This window comes from Scomber scombrus, chromosome 19, assembly GCF_963691925.1.
Source record: "Scomber scombrus chromosome 19, fScoSco1.1, whole genome shotgun sequence".
NCBI lineage: Eukaryota > Metazoa > Chordata > Actinopteri > Scombriformes > Scombridae > Scomber > Scomber scombrus.
The window spans coordinates 14,779,707-14,806,624 of NC_084988.1; the positions used below are offsets into that span (position 1 = coordinate 14,779,707).

Consider the following 26,918-nt stretch of genomic DNA (forward strand, 5'->3'; position numbering starts at 1 on the left):
GATAGCAGGACAAGTCAAGTGCAGAGAGCTCACGGGGCTGTAAGACATGCAGGCGATGAAAAGGCCGGTTGATTATCAAACACTAACTGAAGTATTAAAGCACACACCACAACTGAATGTCCAACATGAGGAGAGCCTCAGTCTTTGGCTCTCATGTATTACATTCTGGTCACAGAGCCAAGTATCTGAGTTTCTGAGAAATAAATAGGGGAGAACCGGGTGGAAAGAAACATTGGACTTAAGTAAAACAGTGAGTACAGAACCATGAAAAATCGTGTTGAAATGTCATACTTTTGCTGAGTTTTACCCGAAAAAACTATTTTCCTATAACAGTAAGTACTTTCACTCAAGAGGTAAATTCTTTTGAATAACAAGTTGTGTTTGTTGTTACATGTGTTCTAGTCATGATCATTTTGACAGATTATTTAGTACTGGAACATCCTACCTACAATGCGTCATTGTAGGTAGGATTATAATAGGTGTTTCTTTCACTATAATTATAATACATCATATATTTAACTGTAAATCACTCAATATCACTGTGCGAAGTGCAATGTGTTAATGGGCTCATCTACATAGGTCAATGTGCATCATTGATTATTATACCCCTTGTTCCAAAAATGAAATTTAATGTTTTTTTAATTAAGATATTTTTGTCCTGGTTCTCCCTTACCCTTTGAAAAAAGCACTTGCACTGTTTAGATATTTGCACAATCCTTAATGACTCTTTTACCATCAGTACGAGAAAATGTTCCATCTGCTGCACGATTAATGATAAAACTCTCTCCTCTACTAATCCCAGCTGCTGGAAAAAAACAATTTCTTTGCTCTGTTTGTAACCGTTACACATTGTTTTGTATAAAAGTACAGAATTTTGGAAAGAATCATGAAAACACACCAATAAATGATTACAGTATTTTTTTTGCAAAAATTAGGCAAGCACAGTCCTTTCCAGCTCCCATCTTTAGATGAGGAAAAGGAGGTGCAAAATTTTGAAAGGTTACATTTTTTTTTTTAAGTAATGCATCAGTTATCAGAACATAAGAACTTAAGTATTTTTGTTTTTAATTCAGTATGCTTAGCTCCACTGTAATGATAAGACATGAGATGCACAAACTGTAAAAGTGCCAGAAAGTGATTTGGAATGAACGTTGTAAGTCAAACTACTCTAGACTCCAGAGGTAAAAACAATCACTTCTAATTGTGCAGCTTTTGTGTTGCAGCCTCTTCTTTACCAGGGCATAAGATAAATGAAATATCAACCGTGTGTCAAGAGTTATGTGAAAAAAAGTCTCTGTATGTTCATGTGTGTTTGTCATACAATATATATATGATTCAGCCCACCTTTTATTACAAGCAACAAGTTGGAGTTATGTATCTTCCATTATTCATCCTAGACATGTATTTTGTTATATAATCGATCTTTCCTTGTAAAACTGTATTTATAACTGTCAAGGTTTTTTTCCTCCTCTACAATCGTAAAAGTTTCCCTTGTGCTACAGGCTCGAAGAGATAAAAAAAGTGATGAAATGAGAGGTACAAGATGACAACCCATTTATTTAGTAATACATTCTGCAAACTAGAAATTTTATTCAAACTTCAAAGGCTAAAAAAATGAAAGAAAGGAGGGAAAGGAGGGGAGTAAATTTAAGGAGCAGGGAGAGAAATGCATCAATTCACAAGCAAGGAATGCAATTTGTTCAATCGACAACACAAATAGTACAATTTAGTTCAGGGAACAAAGCTTTTTTCAACATTTTCTTTTTTTTCTGCCATTCCTTTGGAGCTAGAACATAATACAAAATATACAGTTATTGAACTTTGTAAAATAACTCAGAGGCCTCTGAGAAGCATTTGAATCAACATTGACAATACTTATCTACAGCACTCTAAAGCTATTCTTGAATGTAATCATAAATATAGCAGACATGAATGTATGTATGCACATTTTTGAATGCTTACGAGGTTACCATGTTAAAACACTTGCATTTGTTAAAAGTATGACATCATCTGCAGTGAAAAATTAAATAAGCTTTCAAGACTGAGATTCAAAAAAGGTATCATGGGGGGAAAATAGCATACAAACCAGTGATGATTGAAAAGTTGTACCTTGTGACAACCAGGACAGAGTCACTTTGTTGATAGTGTAAGTACCCTAACATGGAGACAGTTTTTAAATCTATAAAGAGTGTAATGTCAGCAGCATTACTCTTCCTCATAGTGTTTTGTTGAACAAGTACTTTAGGGGGCAACATGAGATTGGGTAAGGCAAATCGGTGAGCTTATTTGTGAGCTGAAAAAGGTCAGCGAAGTGAGGCTCAGGTCGCAGGGGGCAAATAAACCACCACTGCTGAGGGTCACACAGTAAACGCCACAACCGAGGTACATCAATATGTACAAGAGGGCGCAAGCAATTAAAATCTCTTCAACTTCTGCCAGGTAGTCCTCTGTACAAGAATATACAGGATGCATTCCAGGCAACCAAACATAACTCTGGAAATAGCTTTAAACCTTTTTTTTTCTCTACAATAACATTTTCTGAGAAAAGCTGATTATACAGATGATCAGTGCATATGACTATTGTCATTTAGTCACACCTATTTTCTCACACATGTCACATTTCTAAAACCCTGAACTCTTGATACAATTCTAGATGTTTTTTTGTTTTTGTTTTTTTTGTAAGCTAAGTGAACATCACACAAGTGGACATGTCGGTGAAATTACACAGGTGAGCGTTTGAGGGTTTTTTAAGGGGGCTTCAGCTTATACAACAAGGCCAATAGTGTTCCTAGATACTAAAATAAGTCGCAGTAGCCACTTAAAATTGTTACTTGTTTTGTTAACATCAGTCAAATACTATACATGAGCACAGGCTTATCCCACTCGATAGTGTGTTCAAATCACAAGTTCTGGGGGGGGGGGGGGGCGGCACACAAGAAAACTGCTCTCATTAGTCTGCACACGTGAACTGCTTTCTGAACAGTTTGGATCTACAGAACACAAGACAAAACACTTCCTATAAATGTTATGAGGTATTTTAGTTTCATGAAAAATCAAAACAAGGAGAAAGGATGTTGGGGTCTTTTTTTTTGTTTGTTTGTTTTGTTCTTTTTTTTTGTTGGGGCTGTGGGAGTAAAAAGGGATGCGATGGAAATAAAAACACCCTTACAAATCACAGCCAAGCCACTGTAAATATCTGCTAACATTCCAACTACAGCAATTCTGAATATTTAAAAAAGTTTATTTCTACATTTATGTTCATTCCGTGGAATGAGTTGCGTTTTTTTAAACCAGCATCATCTAAGGGCCACATCCTAAAAAAAAAAAGTAGATTTTGAGGGGCAAGTGCAGGACAGTCCATGGGGGAGGGGGAGATATAAAGATTAGGTGATGGCCCCAAGTGGCAAAGAAATATATATTTGTTCCTTATTGAGCTTAAAAAATGTTGCTTTCAGAGTTATCAAAACCTACCACGTCTGCAACAAACAGACAAGCAACAAGGGGTGCTGAAAACTAGTTGATGAGACATTTAGCACACTAGCTTAAAAAAATACAAGCAATGCAGCGCAAAAAAGTAAAACAGCTTCCAGATGCAATAAAAATTGCTTCTCTACATAAAAAAGGCATTTTCATACAACCCAAAAAGTTTCCTCCAATCGTCTGTTAACAATAATGAATGAGTTGGGTTTTTTTTTTACATGACGTAAGTACAGTCAGTGTATAAGTATTGGTAAGTATCATGGTAGAAATACACAACTATATTCTAACATATAAAAAAAGGATTCTGAACAGAAGACTTAAAATGTGGAAACTGTGTTTGTTTTTTGTTTCTGAAAAAAGTTAAATTCAGTGAACTACACAAACACCCACAAAAATAAATGTTCCCTGTTTCATGGATATATGTTTTGCTTTAGTGAGCCACCACTTTAACAGGAAATCTGATTTATTATGATTGTGCTGCTAATGGCGTTTTTAGTAGAGATGACATTATCTGCTTAAAGGTACCACATGGAGTTTCCACTATAAACTCGGAATTTAGTTGACATGCAAAATCTTTCAAAAAAGCTTTTTTTTTAATGCCTTCAAGGCTTAAACATTTTAAAGACCGTTCCACGTCTCATGAAACCTGCATCTTTTACATCAACCTGCAGTCTTATCTTTTTTTAGCGCATTGGCAATTTGCCACAACCGTTCGTATGCACATTACTGCCCCCTACAGTCAGAAGTGCACATTACGTCACACATGTTTGTGCCCTGTACATTCATCCTTCTGAGTAAAGCAAGGACCCACTCATCAAAACATTTCTCTACAGCACCACTGGTGGTCAAAAACTCCACAGGGTACCTTTAAAGTTAACATGACTGAACATCTTAACACTTCAACATCTTCCACCTGGTTACAGATACGTTCTCTTTTTATATTAATAATTTTTTTAATATAAGCTTTGCACTTACAAAATCTGGGTGGTCTTTGGCCTTTTTGTCACTAAAGCATATTCGAGAGCAGCTCATTTAGGATTCTAGTGAAAGTTAAAATCTGTTGTTTAACATTTCATCATTTGCTACCCACCACAAACCCAGATGTGGTGACATAATTAGGATTGTCATTTTAATAAATGAAAAATTACATTTTTAGTATATTATTACCATCGTGTTATTTAAAATGACAATTTCAAAGATCAAGATCAGAGAGAAACCCAAGAGATAGAAGAGAGAAACCTTTTCCTAAATATTTAACTAACCATCCCAAGACAAAGCAGAATCACATTCTATCCATGGCAAAAAACTAACTCAAGCAACATGATTTATTCCTTGAGAGTTTAAGTCAAAAATATATACATACATACATTTCCAACAATGCAATTTTAGGCAAAAAAAGGGCAGAAAATAAATCTGAAATAAAACCATTTCTCTTCAAGAAATAAATCTATTGTGTGTGGTAAATACAGATTTAGTCAGTGACTAGTCATCTTTTCAGAGGGGAATTTTTTTTTTTAACTGAAAATCAACTCAGGAATCAAACACTATAGCCGTATTGTGCTCTGGCTTGTGGTGCCGTGAGGGGGGAGGGGGTTGTTGAGCAGAGAAAACCCGGTGGGAATTAAAAAGATGCTATACAACCATGAGAACTCACTGCAGTTAGCGGATTTGTTCTTAGTTTGAATGTCCAAATAAAGATGATGTAAAAAAAACCAAAAAAAAACAAACAAAACAACAATAGCCTGTAAGGTTTTAGAGTCAACAGTGTATCCTCCTTTATCATCAGAATAGTAATGGGTGATTTTCTCTAAAATAGTCAGTGCTTAAGCTATTTATATCAGTCAAATTACCAGATCATGTTAAAGGTAGAAGATAAAATAGTATCTGTACCACATACAAAAACTGAAAAAAAAAAAAGAAAAAAAAAACTTGGCATAGGCTGTCATAAAGCTGAAACAAGTGATCATAAAATCATATGGCACCCACAGTGGGCACTGGTTACAATTAATGTGTAGAAACTGAAATTTAAATATGACACAGGAGATGTGTAAACTAGTCAACTGTGTCATCTCAGGTTACAGTATAGTTCTGGCTTGAAGTTGTTCAAATAGCGTAACAGCATGTAAACTCTGTTATCCAAAGCTTCTGGAATAAGAAGTAGTGAAAGCCTGTGTTGGGTCGATATGAGACACCAGCTTAGAAGGCCGGACAATGGGGCAAGCATTGGCATAGCGATTCCCTTAAACTCCAGCCTCGTCTGCTGTCTGAACCACCTTGAGCAAATTTAAATTAACAGCTGCACATACAAATCTGCCTTTACACTAACACACGTGCGCACACACATACACACAAGCACCCACGCACGCTTGCAAGTATCTATCCGCACTGACAAACGTGTTAAACAGGGGTCTTTTTTTCATCAGATGCCTCGAAGAAATGAAAAAAATAAAGAAAGCTTTTTCACTTCACACGTCCAAAAATGACTGAAAAACACTTTGCCATTATTATTTGAGCATGTACAGAAAACCACATACAAAATTAAAATACAATAAAAAAAGCACAGGGAAAAAATAATTAGGATTTAAATGGTTTGATATAGAGAGCTTACTGTGCTGTCAACTATACAATTTACCCGTTTTTTTAAAAAGGAGCATAGACTAACTGAAGAAAAAAAAAACTAAAGAAAAGTAAAAGCGAGAGACATTGTGCCTGGAGGACAAGCAGTAATATTCACTGAATAGACATTTGTTAGAATTCCAGAAGAGCAGGAAAAGGCAGATAGTGCATAAAAGGTTCTCTTTTTCATTTCTTTCATTTTTTAACTTAAAATCAAGCTGCATTAAATACAGGCTGTTTGTACAGGACAATTGCACTTCACAAAAACAGAAATATACAAACACACACAAGGAAATGTGAATCAAATTAATTACAGCAAAAAATCTTACTACTTAAGCTGATTATTTAACCAAAAAGAAAGAAAGAAAAACTTGTGGACTCACTTGTTATGGATTACTTTAGAGGAGAGTATTAAGGTGGGTGAACAAAAAGGGGAGACAAGACAGTGGGGATCCTGAACTCCAGAGTGGACTGGTGCTGCACTATTCCAGGTTTGTGTGCATGCAACTCCTCTTCCTCCTCCTTCTCCTCCTCCTCCCATGAAATTCCCTTCTTAGAAACCAAAAGCTCAGAGTGACGGAGAGACAGACTGCTGAGCTGAGCTGCTGTGGGTCTTGAGAGGATGGTGGTTTGTAAACTCTATGCTGTGTTAGTGGTAGGAGGTTGTGTTACCACATGTCGTCTGTGGACGCAGAGTCCTTGATAAGAGAGGAGAGGAAGGAAAGACCCTTCAGACTCTAACTCTAAATCCATGAGATCTCTATCAATAGCTGGACGGCTTTAAGCATTTATGATACAAACCGACAGATTATATAATTGTCCAGGAGTTGATAGAGATCGTTGAGTATCAACACAATTTTTTCCCACCAACATTTTTGATGTAAATATAATATATATATACAGTAAAGCACCACCTCACAAGAGAATAAATGTTCAGAGCATACGCTTATAAATACATAGATAAATCATTTATCACACAATACATATTTGAATAAATATTTGATTCAGGTTAAAAGCAGGTGATTTTTGCATTGACGAAAAGGCATTGACTCTTTTTTTTAGAAGTTATTTTGAGTGTTGAGTAATGTTAACATAATATTTAAACAAATATTCAACTGATTTAGTATCCTCATTATTCAGAAGCCCTAAACAATTTTTTAGGGTATGAAGAGTTTATGTTGTCCAATGTGGCAATTTCTTTTTTTAAAGTTATAAAGGCATTTTGTGAATATATTATCCTTTCTTTTCTTAAAGTTTAATAGATGCTATACGTTTTTTGTTCTATGTGTTTCTTATTTAGTTATTTCAAATTATTAGGTTCCCAGTGAGGTTTACCATTTCAGTGCAGTCATGTCATTTTATACATTAAGGTTTGTGGTTCAATTTAAAGTGTCATGTCTCCATTACATATCTTTGTTTGAGTATTGTGTTTGAGAACCACATTTAAGAGATCACTGCAAATTTTACTTCCTTTATATCGGTATCAGCCCCAAAATCCAGTATCAATGGGACTCTAGACACTATAGTTATGAGAGATTAGGATCATACAAACTCATCCATCTAACAGGAGATGGTCTACAGACGAGAAATATACACTGCTGGGATTTATTAATACCTTGTTGCCTTGTTCAGACCAACACAGTAACTCCAATTAAAGCTGCCCGTTGGCGGGCTTTCTGACAGGGTCAACTGTCCAACTATGGTGACCTAGCGTTGCTACCATGAATGGAAATGATGCAATGACACGCACATTTAAAATTTGTTTAACCGAAAGAAAGTGAGTTAAGACAGAGAGAGGTAATAGAGTGTGCATGGGCAAAACAGAGAGGGAGCCCGTATATGAATAGAAAGAGTATTGAAAGTGAAATTGAACTTGTATCTGGTAATAATTAATGTAATTTAGTGTAATGAATGCGTTGAATGTGGGTCAAAACAGCATTGGGTAGACCCGTCCTACACACGTCTGCTATTTGAGAGCAGTATTATACCTACTTAACGCAAAAGTGTGATTGATTGGTCAAAGGATACAATCTACTTAGGAAAGTCGAACCTGATACACAGGACAGCATCAATTACACAGCCTGTAGGACATGTCTAACCTAATTGACCTTTTCTGTATTTTGTGGTGTTAGAGCATGAATTTACAATGGGTTTTTAGAATTTCTTGTTGCAGATCAAGATAAGTCTCTACATAATAGTTAACATACAACGCCGAATGTCTTTTATACTCAGCCAGACATTACTTATTACTGTAAGGTCTTGTCTGAGAAATTAAGAGATAGACTTAGCTGAATGGATACATTTAGATTATGATTTAATCCAAACTGAGCAACTAGGTAAGCCAGACAGGTATCACAACAAAAGGCTAAACAAAGCAAAGGGCTGTATGACAGCATAACTTTAGCTTGAAAAGAAGGTGTGTGCAGACAGAGAGCACAAGAGATCCTGTAGCCTGATTTAAAGATCACAAAACTCCTCCGCCATAATGCTACATGCTATTGTGCACAGTCCTTACAGACTTACACTGTATTGTTATTTTGATGCAGCACCTAGAGGAATACTTTTAACAGCTGAGAGAGAAATACATAGGGGCAGTATATGGACAAAATATATCTGAATGTAAAGTTTTAAAGCTAAGGAAATGTTTGTGCTTAAGAAAGACAATTACAGTGCACTAGAGGTGCAACAATACAGTCACCCCACCATCAGGTACCATACATAAAATAGAAAAGAATGAATAAACAAACCCCAACTCTAACGATATATTTCATATTGAACTATCTTTAAGGCATAATTAAGAGTTGATAGACAGTTGTTTTTTTTTTATCTCCGTAATGCACATCACATTTTTAACTGCACAATACTGTGCACCGGTTTATTGTTAACCCTTATCCTTATTAATACAGTCGAGTCTACACTGGACTGGCTTCAGAATATGAATGTTTTTGTCCATCAGTGGGAAAACCAGCCTACATTTTGAATTTCTTTAAAAATTATTCCAATCATTTGAAGAAAAACTTTTCTAGCCTCTTCCATCCTATTTGAACAATCTTGTGTATGTCTGCAAAAAAGTGGACAATATTCAGATATGCAAAGATAACACATACGTATCAAAGCTACCAAAGGTTGTACAAAATAGTTCTTACTAAAAGGTTGAATACAGTAATGAATACTGTATAAGATTTCTATTAGTCACTTTGAATTAATTTGCAAACATTTCTAGGAACCTAACTTCACATTCTCCATGGAAAGCTTTGTGTCGATTGGTGGCATACAAAATCTCTATTTGGCCCATTTGTATCCAGGCTGCACCACATACTACAAAGAAAGTCAAGGGGCTTCACAGCTCTCTAAGGATTCCCTAATTTTTGAGATAACTCAGTGAATGAAAATATTTTTTATTCATACAAGCACGAAATACTGAAACAAAGTGCCAATTTTCACAGTCAAGGACAAGATGATGTGTGCAGAATTAAAAGCATCTGACCCAGTGAGCTTTTCTGAAGAAATTGTAAGAGCAAAATATCTAAGTGAACGAGGGCAACAGCTTTGTGGTCTGTTTGTGTACAAAGGAATGATGAGCAATGTTCCTTTTAAACCGTATGTAAGAGAATTCAAGTTTTTATTCCATCTGCACAAAAACCAGACAGTTTCACTTGTTAGCCCTTCGCTCACTGATTTAAAGGCAGAATGTGTAAAATTTGTCATAACATTCAAAAGGTGACAACTCCTCACCAACACTGGAAGCACTACACTGCAGTGCTATGTCACTACCTTTTTACAGTGTCCCGTTCTCTCACCCTGAGCGCTGTTATTGGCTGGGTGCTACACACCCACTGCCCAAAAGCTGACGCCCAAAAACGTCCAAAACACAGAAAAATAAGAAAATACATGCAGAGGGCAGAGTCTCTGACACGGCCACACACTTCTACTCGGTCATAAGTGATGATTAAAGGGTCTTGATAATATTTTTTTAGGAACATCCTACTCAATCTGCCTTTAAGGAATGCTAAATCCTAAAATCAGCGTACACGATACGAGACTGAACCTTTTGGAAAAGGATCTAATTTGCAATTGTGTTCCTTTGTGAAAATTAAAGCAAGGTATGTGACTAAACTTTTAGTAGGAGTATTTAAGGTAAACAATTGGGACCATTTTCTGTGGGTGTCGGTCATACAGAAAAACTATTAGGCTTTCCGCCGATCTGATCGTCTATATCGGATCGGTCGATATTTTGCATTTTATGCAATTTGTGAGATCAGCTGTAATGTCTTAATTTGCCGATCCGATCAATGTCATCATTGTCATGTAGAAACTTTTGCAGATGCTCCCGTTGCATAGATTGCAGATGGCTTGTGTTTTATCTGTCTCATTTATTCCGAAGAAGTTCCACACCACCGACATGTTTGTTTGAATCCGACAGCTAGTTTTGAGCCCTGTCACGATGTGACGGACAATAATGTTTTTTGAATCTTGAATCATTAGCTGCCGATACTACATTAGCTCGTCGCAGAGTTAATTTATAACGATTGTTTCTCACAGCATTTTTAAAAGTTTTACTCGGCAACGAGCCTACTTCCTTGTTCGATCTAACCCTAACCCTAACTAACAACATGCATTAAAAAAAAGTTAAAAAGCATGCATACTCCAAACAAGGCACCCAATCATGGAGTTACACATATGACGAGCTGGAATACTTACTGTGTCATCACTTCGGTAGGGGTTAAGCTTGTTGTACACTGCTTCAATAACACTTCGTCTGGAGGAGGGGGGTGGGATTATAGAAACATAATTAGTCTTCACAAACATTTAAAAAAGTGAAAAAAAGATGACAGAGTATTTATCTACATATGACAGAAAGAGTAACCTGTCATTCTTTGATAGTTTTAATAACAAAAGTCACTCACTTGCTTGCCAGCTCTCCACCAGGAGGGAGGTTAGGGATGCTCTCAGATGCTAACGTCCGCATTACATGGACCAAATCCGGGACACCTTCATCACCCTGCTTTTTGATGATCTCTGTTGGAAAACAAAATAAGATTCTTTTGGATTCTTTTACAAGAGAGATTTTCTAAAAAATATGTTCAGGAAGAGTCAAACGTTTGGTTACTAACTAACACATATAGAATTATGCAGTAAACAAAAACCATGTTACACCAAAATATGTTTCATATTTTAGATTACTCAATGTAGCCTTGAAGACAGCTTGGCACACTCTTTGGAATATCTTAACCGGCTTCATGAGGTCATCACCTGGAGTGGTTTTCAGTGAACAGGTAGGCCTCGTCAAAAGCTCATTGGTGGAATTTCTTGCCTTTTTAACTTGTTTGAGACCATCCGTTGTGTTGTGCTGAGAAAGTGTTGGTTTAAAGCAAATTGCCCTACTCGACTACTGTAGTAATCCATATTACAACAAGAACTACTCAACTCAAGTGAGTCCATCATTACTTAAAACGTGAATGTCAGTCAGTCCTGCTCTCATGAGGACAACCCCAAGAAAGGAAGACTAAGAGCTACCTCTGCTGCAGAGGTTACGTTCATTAGAACTACCAGCCTCAAAAATGGCCAATTACCAGCACCTCAGATTAGAGCCCACATCAGTACTTCCTAGAGTTCAAGTAGCAGACACATCTTAACATCAACTTTTGGGAGGCAACTGCATGAATCAGGCCTTCATGGTCAAGTTGCTGCAAAGAAACCGAGGGAGACCAATAAGCAGCCAACAAGTGCTCTGCATATGTGGAAACTCCTTCAGGACTGTTGGTAAACCATTCCATGTGACAACCTCATGAAGCTGGTTAAGATATTTCCAAGAGTAAGCAAAGCTGTCATCAAGGCAAACGTTGGCCACTTTGAGGAATCTAAAATATTAAACATAATTTGGTTTGTTCAACACCTTTTTGTTTACTACATAATTCCATATGTGTTATTTCATTGTTTTGATGTCTTCAGCATTATCCTACTATGAAGAAAATGGTAAAAAAAAATAAAGAAAAACCCTTGGATGAATAGGTGTGTGTCCAAACCTGACTGTTACTGTAATTTATATACGCAACTGAAAAGTCATGATAGCCCGTTATGATACTTAATGCATAATCCCACTGTGCTGTGGAGAGGTAGAGATTTTTTATTGGGTTTTGCTAAGATTGTATTGATGAGTATATTATCGTATTTGACACTCTATAGTACACTGCATGAGAGGGACAGTATAATAGTAATCTTGTTTAATGCTTTTACTCCCATAACTTAATACTGCTAACCATAACACATAATTCCAAATGTGATGTTTTGTTAGTTTGGTAATGTAACATTACAGGGGAGTTTTAATTGTTATTTAGGTCTATGGCTGCCTTCTGTACCTACTGTAGACAAATATTAACCAGAAAAAGGTTCCATAGACAGTAATAACTTTGTGCTAGTTGTCACGTCAGCCAGAACAACAGGTTTTAAGTTGTCATCACTTTTGACCTGCATCGTTTCAAAAAAGATTGTCAGCATGGATTATGTTATTAGCTGGTTTGAGTTTATTGCTCAGAAAACCAAATCTAATTGATGGTTAGATATTTTGACTCTTTAAGCTTTATGAAATCTACTGACTGAAATGTCTAGTCAAAAAAATTAAGTAAGTGTTCAATGTGGTAGGTTTCTGTCTTCTTTTAATATAGTGAACGTCAGGGTGCGCAGGTGGTTGCGTGGTTAAAGCGCATGCCATATACGCAGCCGACCCCGGTTCGAATCCCGATCGGAGGTCCTTTGCTGCATGTCATTACCCCCTCTCTATCCAATGCTTCCTGTCGGTCTACTGCTAAATAAAAGGCATCTATGCCAACAAAATCTAATTAGGGCCCGAGCACTGACAAGTCAGTGAGGGACCTATTGCTATTGCCAAGATTCTTATTATTATTTTTCACGCTCTTTGTCCGCCACTTTGAGCGCATTTTTGGTGGCCTGAACATACATGAAAACTCATGAAATTCTGCACGTCGCAGCTGGTGAAAATTTATTTAATTTAACGTGATTGGACGCAAGCGTGGTAAGGGGACTCGCTAGCGCCCCCTAACGTTGGGTCATGTGACCACAAATCTTCTCGGATCTGCATGAAATTTACATATGTCATAGGTCTCATCGGATCATTGGGAAATTAATTTTGTGGAATTTTTTTACCAAACAGGAAGTCGCCCACGCGGCGTGGCGTGCACCGATTTTCATTTTTCGAACACCGCTTTGAGGACTTTATGATGTTCACAGAATCATGAAACCTGCCATGTAGGTTTCAAATCATGAGCTCTTTCATCTGATACCACATTTGCCCAACATTTTGCCCATTTTGCCCAAACAGCCCCTAATGCCTTTTCCCACTTAGCATGTACTGACAAACTCTAAAACTCACCAAATTGGACACACTCGTCAAGACTCACGAAAATTATTTTTTGGTATGACCGCAACCTTTTAAGTGCCAAAATGACTCTATAGCGCCCCCTAGAAGATTAAAAGTTGAAGCCCCGCCTTCTACATGCACGTACATGAACAAAATTTAGGATTCATATATATCATGACCAGACGCACAAAAAAGCCTCTTGGACCCATACCCTAAGTCCAACAGGAAGTCGGCCATCTTGGATCACAGGTGCATTTTTGTCGCCATTTTCCCCATTTCCAGACCTCGTACTTTAACAAACTCCTCCTGCAGTTTTGACTCCACAGACTTCAGATTGGAACTGTATCATCCTCAGACCTTGATGATGTAAACTTGACAACAGATTTTACCTACGTTATACCAGGTGGGCGTGGCAGTCGTTTGTTTGTATAAACAAACAACTCCTTATAACTCCTCCATACATTGTCGGATGTTAATACATGCACTGCGTAAAATGTCACACTTGGTGACGCGTTTCAATTTCAACATCATTGGGGGTGGGTGTGGCAAGGCGTCTCCATAGCGCCCCCTAACAGCAGGTCATGTGACCACAAACTTTGTCTGATCTTCGTGAAATTTACAGGACTCATAGCACTCGTGGGTAGACCCCCAAATTATTTTTTTCAAATTTTTCGCTCTAACAGGAAGTGAGTTATTGTGCATTTCCTGCGTCAATTTTCCGTTTTTCCCTCTGCGTTTAGAGGACTTTCCCGTCTTCACAGAATCACCAAATTGCCCACATAGGTTCACACTCAAGCGCACTTTAATTTGAGACCATAACTGCCCCTGGGCGTGGCACAACAGCTCAATAGCGCCCCCTAATGCCTTTATCCATTTTTTACATTTTCACAAATTATAACACTCACCAAATTGTACACATACGTCAACAGTCACACATATTGACTACTGACAAAGTTTGGGATTTTTAAGTGAGAAGATGACTCCACAGCGCCCCCTGGAAGATTTCAAAGTTTAAGCCCCGCCTACCACATTAACATAGAGAAATGAAATCGACACGGCCTATGTATTATGTCCAGACGCACAAGAAAGCCTCTTGGACCCATACCCTACGTCCAACAGGAAGTCGGTCATCCAGGCTAAAATGTTCAATCTGGATGATTTTTATTATTATTATAGTTTTACGCCTTTTTGACAGCCTAAACATGCCCCAAAACTCACCAAAACTTGCAATCATGTCCGATCCGGCGAAAGATTTGATATTTTAAGGATCGCGGAAATGGCTGACGCAAAATGGATTGATAGCGCCCCCTAGAAAATTTAAAAAATCAAGCCCCTCGACTCAGATTGACGTAGACAAACCAAATTCATGAAACACATGTATCATGTACAGACGCACAAAAAAGCCTCTTGGACCCATAGCCTAAGTCCAACAGGAAGTCGGCCATCCAGCCATAAATGCTCAATCTTGATGATTATTTGGCCCTTCACCCACATTCCTTTGTGCTGAGAAGTCACCCAGACTCATTTGTGGTCTTAGTTTGCCATCTAGTGGAGACAGTAACCCCACCACACAATGTTCACTTAAAGGCACAGGAGCAGAGACATCTACATGCCAGTTTTGACAGCCCTGCGACTGCCGCACGCACCGACGTGCACGTACGGCGTTACAGTTGGGGGGAAACCGGTGGGGTGCGAGGGCCATTCGACACTGCTTGCAGTTTTAATTTTTTTTGTTTTTTGTTAAAAAGGTGAACATCAGGTAAAATATTTCCCCAAAATAAAAGCCTGAAGTTTTGCAGCACCAACAGAAATCTGCCTTGAAGTGTGAATATACAGGGGTATTAAAGATAAGCCTGAGATGGTGTATGTGATCTAATTAAAATGCATTACAAGACCCCTACAGTTGGCTATTATCAAGTGGATAACAAAAACCTTTAGATTCCTTGATTATACACACTGTAGTGTTTGCCTGTTTCACATTTTGTTGTTCCTGACCACAGTGCATGCTCTCAGAGGGCAGCTGTTTTGCTATGATTAACTTAAGGTCTACCAGACAGGTTTGTGATTATCTGCTTGGCTCTAAACAAAGCTGTGGTAAACATACACCTCCCCCTAACCCTAATCGACCTAGGTGTTATTATTTAAAACTTGGGAAAAACAGAGTTTACAGACTGGAAAAGGAAAATATCATGACCAAAAGGAAAGGCATCAGGAAATCAAAAAAAGAATGTGTAAAAAATGATAAATGTCTAGATCCCCCTATACCTTCTACTCTGGCCTCCAGATATTTATCCAGCTCAGCCTCCCGTTTCACTGCTTCTGGAGATACCTTTGGGGCCCCAGGAAAGCAGATTAACACAACACTCATATTGTCCCGGCTTCCCTGTGGAAAAATAAAGAACAAACACAGAGGCTATGAAAATCAACTACAATATCAAAACAGACAGAGCTGGTAGAAAATCTCATTGTAGGCTTCGTGGTCATACCATACCTTGTACAAGCAGGTGTCAAGAATTTCATTGCTGACTCTTTCAAGATCATCTGTCACCTCTAGCCTTGACCTGACAAAGTCACATAGTTCTTCATTGGCCATGACATCCCAGATGCCATCACAAGCTAGTATAATGAATTCATCTTCTGCCTCGCTTCTCTCTATTGCATAAACTTCAGGCTCAGGAGAGACAAGCTGCTCTGTCGGACCTTTTCCATGCACACACTTGTAGTCGAAGTCTCCCAGAGCCCGGGACACAGCTAGGGACCCATTAACTCGCTGGATCATAACTGAGCCACCAGCATTTTGGATCCTTTCCTTTTCCAGAGGGTTGCTGGGTTTGTGATCCTGTGTGAAGAAGTGGACAGCTGAGCCCCGGCTGAGGAGTCCTCGTGAGTCGCCACAGTTAATAAAGTAGACATGGCTTGGTGAAATCATCACTCCCACTGCAGTGGAGCCACTACGGTCCACACCGTGCTTCTTCTCAGAGATGGTTCGCATGTGTTCATCAATCTGCAGGAAACCTGTGCGGATCCCTTTCTTCACGCTATCCACAGAAGTATCCTCCTGCAGAGCACTCTGGAAGTCTGAGTTGCTGGTGATGTGCTCCAGCAGGTGCTCACAGCAGTACTTGGCCACCTGAGAGCCAGCATGCCCATCATAAACAGCAAAGAACGACCAAAGGTCGAGACCATGAGGCAAACCAATTACTGCTGTGTGTGCATCTTCCATCTCTACCCGCCAACCCTGCATGCTGCTCAGCCCATACATCAGGTGATTACCCTCACCATGGGAATTATATTTTTCCATCTTTGGCTTGTCAAGGAAAGCCCCCATTCTTTCCTTCTTAAAACCTACAAAACAAATAAAAAGAAAGACATACTTTCAAGATATGGTAGATTAAAAAAAAAAAAAAAGTATAATATAACCAACAATTACAGAACTTTGTGGTAGTTTACAGTGTCTAGTTATTTTTCACAAGCATATTGGAGAAAATCTGAATGATCTTCCAAAAAATATACATAAAAAGGAGAACATATTTTCTTTATCAAAAGGGTTCTATCCAATAGCACCTCTTCCATCCATTCGAGATTAGCATCTTAGAGTTCAGGCAGCCTGCTCTAGTCTAAAAATAGTAGACATGTGAACACATTTTGGCTACATATTAGGAGCACTGCTGGTGTGGATCAAATTGAAACGCCCTTTCAGCCACTGACTGATCAAGTTTAATATTTAAAGTAGTGATACGACTCATTATTTTATTATGTTTTGGGCTATCATTGGGCTCATCTCTCTGACCTTCGCAATGCAGAACACTTCAACATAGCCAGTCGGGTTATACTATGAGTTAAATCTTTCGTTACATGCATGCAGAGCTAATATTACCAGTTACTCAATAACCAGCCACAACTGCAGGAGACCTGACAATTAAAACGGAGGCTAATGCTAACGCTGTGGTCACATTAAAGCTCATTTACAACACGTAACCATTGAGTAAAGAGTCGCTTTTGCAGCTGGATTAATGGGAGAGATGGTTAGCTCTGTAGCAAGCATTACCCACTACCCAAATAAACAAACCGCTTTGCCTAGTCGCAGGCCTTGACCCTTGTCCCTCGCAGCTAACTTTGACAGGCCTCCCTCTCACGTTGAGCCGAGCTGAGCCCTCGGCCTCGCTCAATGCTAACGCGGTTAAGCTAAGACAACTGCCCACCGTCCCTAAACAGACACTGGCTTGAGAATAAACTTTTTATGACTTACCAAATAGCCGAAATACCGGTTGACAGCAACGGAATCTGCGACAGTGACTGGCCGCAGTTCACACCGGGGAGGTTCACTTACACCGACGAAAAGTGAGGGGAGTTTGCGGCGGATCAGCTAAGGCTAGCTTGGCCAGTTAGCTAGCAGCGAGCAATCGTCACTCAAGGCTCATATAAATTGTGTCAGTGCGGAGCTCCCTCTTTGCGTACGCCCCTGAAGCATTACATTATCTCAGCTGGCGACCTAAGGTATATTCTAACAAATTTTCTTGAAGATTTGTGTGGCCAAAAAAGGGGGGAGGGGAAGGGGGGGCTGAAACGTCCGTCCCAGCCTCTCCACTTGACAGCTTGACAGCTTGCTAGCTAACGTTAGCCGCTGAGGAGCGCAGGACCCGGATGTTGCAGGTTGCGTACTCGAAAATATGACATCATCTCTCAAGAGTTTTATTTTTTTTAATTCTCCATGAAAGTTGTTTTTGTTTTTTTCAATTTTATTAACAACATACTATATTACAATAGTGAGTTATTATTACAAGATAAGCAGATAGATAGATAGATAGATAGATAGATAGATAGATAGATAGATAGATAGATAGATAGATAGATAGATAGATAGATAGATAGATAGATAGATAGATAGATAGATAGATAGATAGATAGATAGATAGAAAGGATTTTAACAATGCAATTTAATCTTTTTTGTAGAATAACCATATCAGAATATCGTAATATAAATAAAAGAAAATTAAAAGGGAGGAGCTTGACCTGAGAGATATTACATTATTTACAGCACCCAATTATTCACTGACCTTCTAATGTAGTGCTGGAGATGCAGATGGAAGAAGGAGGTATTTCACTCAAAAAAGAAACAGATATTGCACCATCATGATATGGATATTACAACACTAAAACAGTAAGCCACTGATATTGCACCACAGTGTAACAGCATGTTACATAATGTATATAGCATATGATATATGACCTGCACATCATGACATGGATCATATCATGACAGATCCATAACAAACACCACTGGCTGTCTCAGGTCTCAGGCTTCTTTCCAGAAAGAAACTAAATAGCTGAAACTGTTCTGCTATCAACCTTAACTTTACATTTCACATCCCTCATTTAATCCCTGCACTGGTAGCTTTCATATATTTCATGAACTGATAAAGCATTATATCAGTATACGGGCCTTGCTTGACTAAGCCCTACCTGATCTTGATCCTGTTTTGAAGATGGGTCCTGGTTCAAAATCTAGTTTTAAGAACTCCATTAATAAAATCATGGTTACATGTTTCATATTCCTAAATTATTATTATTATTGTTTTAATTAAACAAGATTACATTAAATCTGGGGCCATGTAATATTCCATCATGAAACTTTACATGTTGTTCAAAGAGGGTGAGAAATTGGGGGTTTATGGAGCTTGCAGGTCAATATGACTGATAAATATGATTAATAAAACATATAGTTTTACACCAGAAGTCAGTGGTTCTCAAACTTTTTAACACCAAGGACCCCTAAAATGACACAAAATAGACAACGCTCCTGCATCTGATAAGATTTGTGCTTTTAGGTGTTTTATTACAGAAAGTGTATGAAACTCATGACCAGAATAGTTACACATTCTGCCATTGTGTTACTCATGGATTGAATTACAGTGAAAATAAATTATTCCCCTGGGGACCTTGAGAACCACTGGCTTAAGTAGCCAACTTTGGAAATTGCTCCTGTGTAGTGTGTGTTTATAATTGATAGTTGTTGATCAAAAAACAAGTGTGGCATGATAACTAACTGATTATAGCTAACGCATCTTCATTTTCGTGTGCTGCTGCTGCGAAGTGCCAAACTTTACATTTGAAAATATCAGACAGGAAGTTACGCAACATCCGTTTAGCTTGTGTTTAGTTTTGGCCACAACCTGATTATAGTATTTAAGTCCTAACTACAAGTCTGTGTCGTGAAGCCCCATTTACAATAAAAATGGAGTTGAGCGTTGTATCCGCTCTGTGGTGTTTTATTCCTCTTTTCTTCTTCATCCACCTGCTTTGTTTCATCCTCGCCGATGCTGACTTCACTCTGCTACGGGCAGCTCTGTGTGGACACAGGCCAGGTGAGTTATGAACCTGAAGCTGCCTACTGTCCGCATTATTGTATCACGTTTCTTATTCAAATGGAAATGTGTCATGAACAGACGGGGAGCCCGTGAACATCGACCTCCAATGACCCCGCTGAGCAGGTTGAAGGACAGTGTGACTTAAACAATATAATAATTACCATTTCACGTCTGATCCATGATTGTAAGTCACATGGTGCCCCTTTCAGCTAAAGGCCAAACTCCTTATAAAAGTTAAAAGTTCTTGTCCAGACATGTATTAACTCTTATTATAAAAAATATTCTGCTTTGAATAATCATATGTCTAATAAGGTTTTTCAACAACAACAAAAAGTATAATTTATCTAATTTAATTTAAATTGAAATCATATCATACAATGGCAACAAAGGGTGAATGAGGTGTTCATAATGGAAAAAGTTACAGCTAAAAATAAAGTTGAAAATTAAAGTTTTTATTGATGTTTGGACACCATGGATGTTAGCCATGCCCAAAACAAAATGTTAGATTATGTTTCATGAGAATATGTAATACATACTTATGTGTGTGGGAGTATGTGTGAGTGTGTGTTTGTATATTGGTGTGTATGTGTGTGTATTTATTTTTTTGCTGTTTTTTTCTTTCTTTCTTTTATTTATTAGTTGTACATGAATTAAGAATGGAATTGAAATGCATGATACAAATAAATAGTTGTTTTTTTTTAAAGAAAGGGAAGAAAAAGCAGAAGAAAAAAGTAACTCGAAACCACACAAAAAAAGTAAAAAAAAAAAAAAAGTTTTAATTACATTTTTTAAAATTGTATCTCATACGTCTCCCTCCAGAATCCAGAATCTATGAATATGCAAAAATTGTTAATCCCAAAACTAAACTGCTGTACACAAGATTTCTCCTACTTCACTGTAAAGTCCACTGGAGACTTCAAGTTTCCGCATCACACCTGTTCAAGATGAATATTGAACCAGGATTGGCTCTAGACTAGTAGTGATGTCACAAATCATGCTTGTAGGCCTGCCCCTTCTAATCGGATTTCAATGAGCACAGAAAAACTTTGTACTTTCAGCAAAGTGAAAACAGCCTTCAAGTGTCAAACTGCTGAAGCTTAAACATCCATCTCTAGGAACAAGAAGAAAAACCTATTTTTGAGTAGAGGGGGCCTTGAATCTTCCAGTAGAGGTGACAGTGCCACAAAGTAAAAACTGTGTTAACTACAAGCCTTGCATGCCAACTGACATTTAGTAAAAGTACAAAAATATAATGCTGGATGATCCATGTCAGACTATACATGGTTACTGCATTAATGAGTGAGCAGCATGTTGAAGCATCAAGGTAGGGTTTTAAGATCTGAATATTCACATTAATTAGTAGCAAAGTAAAATATTCTCAATTGGTATAACGATCAATCAAAACATAAAATCCACTGACAGCGAAGTGACTAACACTGATTACCTCATTAAAGTGGGACCTGTCTAGGTGTGGGATATGTTAGGCAGCAAGAGTCAGTTCCTAAAGTTGGAAGCAGCACAAATGGGCAAATGTAAGGATCTCAGGGCCAAATTGTGATGGCTAGATGACAGCAAGTCCTGTAGGGTCACCAGTATCAGTGTTCAGTATCTACCAATAGTGGAGGACAACCAATGAACCTTTGACAGGGTCATGGGTGCCCAAGGCTCATTGATGTATGGGGAGTGAAAGCTAGACCATATCTCAGAAGAGCTATTGTAGCACAAATTGCTCTAAAAGTTAATGCTGGCTATGATAGATGGCTGTCTGAATACACAGTACATCACAGTTTGCTGCATAGGGGACTCCATAGCCGCAGACAAGCCACAGACCAGTCATGTAGATCGTGTCCATGCTTACCCCTATCCACCACTGACAGTGCCTACAATGGGCACATGAGTGGTAGAACTGGACCATGCAGTGATGGAAGAATGGGCATTGTCTTTCTCACGTTTTTTCTTTCAGCTAATATGGACAGCCAAGTGCATGTGCATCATTTACCTGGCAGAGACGACAACAGGATGCACTATGGGATGAAGGCAAGCCAGTGGAGGCAGTGTAATGCTCTGAGTAATGTTCTGCTGGGAAACCTTGGTTCCTGGCATTCAAGTGGATGTTACTTTGACACAAACCACCTACCTAAAAACTGTTGCTGGACAAGTAAACCCCTCCATGGCAACGGTATTCCTTGATGGCAGTGGCCTCTTTCAGCAGGATAATGCACCCTGCCACACTACAAAAATTGCTCATGAATGGTGTGAGGAACATGAAAAAGAGTTCAAGGTGTTGCGTTGGCCTCCAAATTCCCAAGTCCTCAATCCGATCGAGTATCTGTGGGTTGTGCTGGAAAAACAAGTCCGATCCATGGAGGGCCGACCTCGCCACTTACAGGACTTAAAGGATCTGCTGCTAAAGTCTTGGCACCAGATACCAGAGGATACCTTCAGGGGTCATTTGGAGTCCATGAATCGATTTATCAGAGCTGTTTTGGTGGCACCTACATAATATTTGGCAGGTGGTTTTAATGTTATGGCTGATCGGTGTATAAAGTACTTCCCACACATGTGTTTACAGTTACTGTGGCTGATCAGACCCCTTCTCAGGTGTATTTGGGTCAATCTATGCAGGAATTACTTGACGTCACCAATCTGTAAGAGTAAATTGTTCCATCCTGTTAAGTTCAACAAAACAGTCTGTCCACACCCATGCGGTCCCAGCTTAAATACTCAAAACAAATGGGTGTTCTGTGGGTATGTAGAGGCTTTAAGTACATTGCTTAAGAAAACCTACTTAATATTTTGTTTTATGGAGCTCCATACATCAAAAGCCAATGCCATTTGCTTTGAATTAATAAACAGTTGTGCTGTAAGTCAGGGGATAACAATGAGACATAATGTTAAACCTGTCAACAGTCATCCTCATACAGTACATATTCAGATTTTTCTCATTTCTGGGGAGTAAATAATTATTGTTAAATAAGTATTGTTCATTTTCTGGTTGCCTGATGGACAGTAGAGAAGTCTCAAACGCAGTGCATGACAGATGAAATGTTGAAAGTTGTGTTTTTTGTTAACCTAGAGGCCAAACTGAAAGGGCTGGTTGCGTGGATCACTGGAGCCTCCAGCGGTATCGGAGAGGAGCTGGCCTACCAGATGGCAAGGTGTGGGTCACGTCTCATCCTGTCTGCTCGCCGTGAGGATGAGCTGAACAGGGTGAAACGTTACTGTTTGGGTGAGAGAAATTATTTACTTATTTGCAAGTTAAAGTATTGTAACCATTATGATATGCTGTATACAGTGTATTTCAGCTGCAGTCTTACACAGTGCTAACACTGTTAAAATGTTGCCATAGGATTTGAGTTATTTTTTCTTATCGCAGCCAACTCCTTCTCAAAACCAATACATTTCACAGCGGTTTCACTATTTCATCTGAGTTCATTTAGTTTTCATTCAGTCTCACTCAGTTGTGACAAATTATTTTCATCGTTTCTCCTTCAAGAGTGCTCCAACCTCCAAGATCAGGATATTCTTGTACTCCCACTTGATTTGTTGGAGATGTCGTCCCATGAGGAAAAAACCAAGGCTGCGATCCAGCATTTTGGACATGTAAGGCCACTGCATTGCTCATTTATAATACTGTCCGTTTTCATCGTTTGTTTCATTTATTATTATTAAATCAGTATCAGCATATTTATGTTACTGGTGTCCAATTACATAGTGGACATACTCTTTCGCTCATTTGAAGGACAGCATACTCAATCCTGAAAGTTTTCAGTTAATTTTATTGTTGTATTGCATCTCTTTTGAGAGTACAAATTGAAGTATGCTCAATCTATTCGGTCAACATATTGTAAATAAAAAAATGATTAAAGTTGAAATCATGCTGTTTTCTGACTCTCCGCTCCACGTTTTTATGCTATTTCAGATTGATATCCTGATTAATAATGGCGGCCGAAGCCAGCGCTCTTTGTGCTTGGAGACCAGTGTTGATGTGTACAAGGCCTTGATGGAGCTCAACTTCCTGGGTACAGTCTCAATCACCAAGCAGGTGCTGCCTCACATGACACAGCGAGGTACTGGTAGCATTGTGACCGTCAGCAGTGTAGTCGGCATCGCTGGTGCACCACTGTCCACAGGATACTCTGCCAGCAAACATGCCCTGCAGGTGAAGACAGGAGCTGTTTGCAACTGAGCTACAAAAGTCACATAACTTTGTGTTTTCCTTTAGTTTTCTCTCTGATTGATCTTTTTGTGTGTAGATTTGATTTACTAAATAACAGCTTGTTTAGAGTGTGTGCAGTTGTTCTGTGTTTTGTCGTAAACAATAGGCTCCAACTGTATTACAGAGGAGCAGGTTTTGTTCCTCTAGATCTCACCAGTTGGCCTATATAATGAATAAATACCTTTACCTGTCTGGGCTCGTATACATCCAGTTGCTGAGATTTTTTTTTATCTGCAGGGATTCTTTAATTCCCTTCGGACTGAATTGACTGACTATCCAAAAATACTCATCAGCACCGTGTGTCCAGGGCCTGTGCAATCACAGATAGTCCACAATGCCTTCACAGAGGAAGTAAACAAGGTGATGCTCGGTTTTTTTTGTGTGTTTTTTTTTAGGTTTTGAAACATTTCACATATTTTGATAATACTAACCCCCTTTTCTTCTATTATCTAAGCCTGTGGCCACAGCTGGCAGCCAGGAGTACAAGATGACCACAAGCCGCTGTGTGCGTTTAATGCTGGTGGGAATTGCCAATGGTGTCAAGGAAATGTGGATTGGACAGCAGCCCTTCCTCCTGTTTTTCTACGCCTGGCAGTACACTCCCACATTTGCCTGGTTCATCTCAAACATGTTGGGTAGGAAGAGGGTGCAGAATTTCAAAGCCGGTCTGGTAGGTATATAACGTCTTCCTTATAACACCTGTACATTTTATACTTAACTATAGGCGAGTTGTTTGACAATAGTTTCCCTGGTTTAAAAAATTGATGTTTTTTTATCCAGTACCTCACTAATAATTTGACAGTATGTGACAAAGCCACTCAAAAATGGTGAACCACAGTGTATTTTTACTGCCTGGCTATGTTCTTAAGTCTTGATGAGTTGGTAAAAGTCAAGACATACTCATCTTCGTTTAACCTGTTTTCACAGTTACATGATCCCACACAAAAAAGCTTCATTAGCACCAGTAAGCACATTTGTCATAAATGAATTTAGATATTCAGGGTGTGTGTTTGGGTTTTTTTGTCCAACCGAGGACCACCTGAAATGAATTAACTTAATTATCCCCCACCTCACCCTCAGGCAAATACTGTGTGCACATACTGGCACTAATGCTGACTAACACAGGTGGTTTAAATTGAACTTGTCAGGTATACGTTGGGTGGGGTGATTCTTTGAGCTTGGAGTTTAAAGAGTTTGTGATCTCTAGTATTCCTATGGAGCAGTTTTTTTATGAGTGAGTCCCCGTCTTGTTCGCGCCCTGCATGCATACACACAGGTGGCGAAGATACCAAAAGCAATACACCAACAAAGGCAGAGAAGAAGACTGCAATGGAAGCAAACAATACAGGATTTAAAATACTTTTTCTAAAAATCTGTTTTGCAAATATTTTATGAGGAACAAATGGAATCAACACATTTGTAGATCACAGGGATACACATAATGAGTTTTTCTGAGTAAAAGTAAATGTAAACTTTTGTTGTTAACAAGAAAACCCAAGGATGCTAAAACTGAAGCAGCTCAAATGAATTCACCCATCATTCATTTTACTTTTAATACCGGTGCTTTTCCTGCTATGACATGTAAAAATGTCTTCTGTGAAAGAGGACTATCAACCACACACATTCACAGCGACCTACAAAGAGCTCTAATTAGACAAAACGGATAAAACACCTTTTGTGCACTGTGGCTGTGTAGGGCCTTTTTCCCCTTACGTCTCTACTGCTACTGAAATCTTGATGCCCAGATGTAAACTCACTTGACATTCACATGAAAGGTCTCAGTTTACACAGAACCCATCAAAAAGTACTTACACGTGAAAGGGTCTTTTCTCTCTTTCTGTACGTTCGGCCTTACTGCTGCATTCTGTATGGTTGACCTTGCGCTATTAGAAGTGGGAATGAGAGATTCTCACTGTGTGAGCGGTCGGAAAATGCTTGATTTAAGCAGTACATGGCAGACAATATGCAGAGCTGTCTCTTATCAGCTGGGGGGTGTCAGCTGTTACTGACCTTGCTTAAGAAAAAGGCGAGGTATGACAGCGAGCATGACTACTTCCCCGTGGGGCTGACTGACTGACTGACCAGTGTGTCTGGTGGCCTCTACTGGACAGTGACAGCTGAGGGTCATGCAGAAAGGTCATGTTCCAACTGGCCACACATTGGAGCGTCACATGCTTATTCTTTAGTAAGGTCTGTGACGTAGCCTTTTGAGACAAAAATAAAAACAAAAACAGCTGTCTGGAGCCTTTACAACTTAAAATATACACAGTGAAGTCCCTGCAGTTAAAGTAATGTCAGGGCCATGCTTGCGATCAGAACACAGTACCTCAAAATTCATACATTTCATTGGGGTGCTCTATTTTAAGATGCTTGAAAAAAAAAACCTCAACATCATCAGTGCTAAAAGCTAACTTTCTCTTTTGCAGGATGCAGACGCAGCATACTTCACAAAACCTAAGACGTCCTGAAGAGGAAAGAGTTTCCATCTATGGAGGAAAATATTTTAGGGCTTAAATGCTGTGAAAAGCGTTCTGCTCCCAGGGCATGGCTGGGTCGTAGAAAAAGTTTTCACCTTTTAAACATTTCTTTTTTGAGTACATAACACTGTTTTCATCTCAAAGTGTAAAAGAATGTTCTTGTATGTTATTTTTGTAAGGTTCTTTTTATGTGGCATAGAGCACTAACCATTTGAATGCCTAATAAAACCCAATTTGGTTCATATTTCTGCCCTGGCAAGTTTGTTTGATGAAATGTACAAGACAACTGTTTCTGCCAAGCTATTTTATTATAAGTATATACAGATACACATATAAAAATCAACAATATGTACAAGAGACTATGGACAAATTTATTTAAC

The 26,918-nt window shown here is 38.7% G+C and overlaps 2 protein-coding genes across 3 annotated transcripts; one reads left to right on the forward strand and one right to left on the reverse strand.

Moving 5' to 3' along the window:
* Positions 1–2,927: 2,927 nt before the first annotated feature.
* Positions 2,928–18,059, reverse strand: ppm1aa (protein phosphatase, Mg2+/Mn2+ dependent, 1Aa). Its single transcript, XM_062440966.1, has 6 exons — positions 17,724–18,059; positions 15,966–16,819; positions 15,740–15,857; positions 11,004–11,115; positions 10,798–10,855; positions 2,928–6,794 (listed from the first exon to the last, which is right to left on the reverse strand). Exons 2-6 carry the CDS (start codon positions 16,800–16,802, stop codon positions 6,765–6,767), a joined length of 1,155 nt encoding a protein of 384 aa, XP_062296950.1. The 5' UTR covers positions 16,803–16,819; positions 17,724–18,059; the 3' UTR covers positions 2,928–6,764.
* On the forward strand, positions 6,219–26,782 carry dhrs7 (dehydrogenase/reductase (SDR family) member 7). Of its 2 annotated transcripts, none has more exons than XM_062440969.1 (7): positions 6,219–6,222; positions 23,053–23,071; positions 23,339–23,445; positions 23,765–24,004; positions 24,299–24,421; positions 24,516–24,731; positions 26,488–26,782. In XM_062440969.1, exons 3-7 carry the CDS (start codon positions 23,395–23,397, stop codon positions 26,527–26,529), a joined length of 672 nt encoding a protein of 223 aa, XP_062296953.1. In that variant the 5' UTR covers positions 6,219–6,222; positions 23,053–23,071; positions 23,339–23,394; the 3' UTR covers positions 26,530–26,782. The 2 variants fall into 2 exon arrangements, with proteins under 2 accessions (XP_062296953.1, XP_062296952.1); XM_062440968.1 differs by lacking the exon at positions 6,219–6,222 and adding an exon at positions 19,624–19,839 and having other exon boundaries at positions 22,919–23,071.
* The last annotated feature ends 136 nt before the right edge of the window (positions 26,783–26,918 follow it).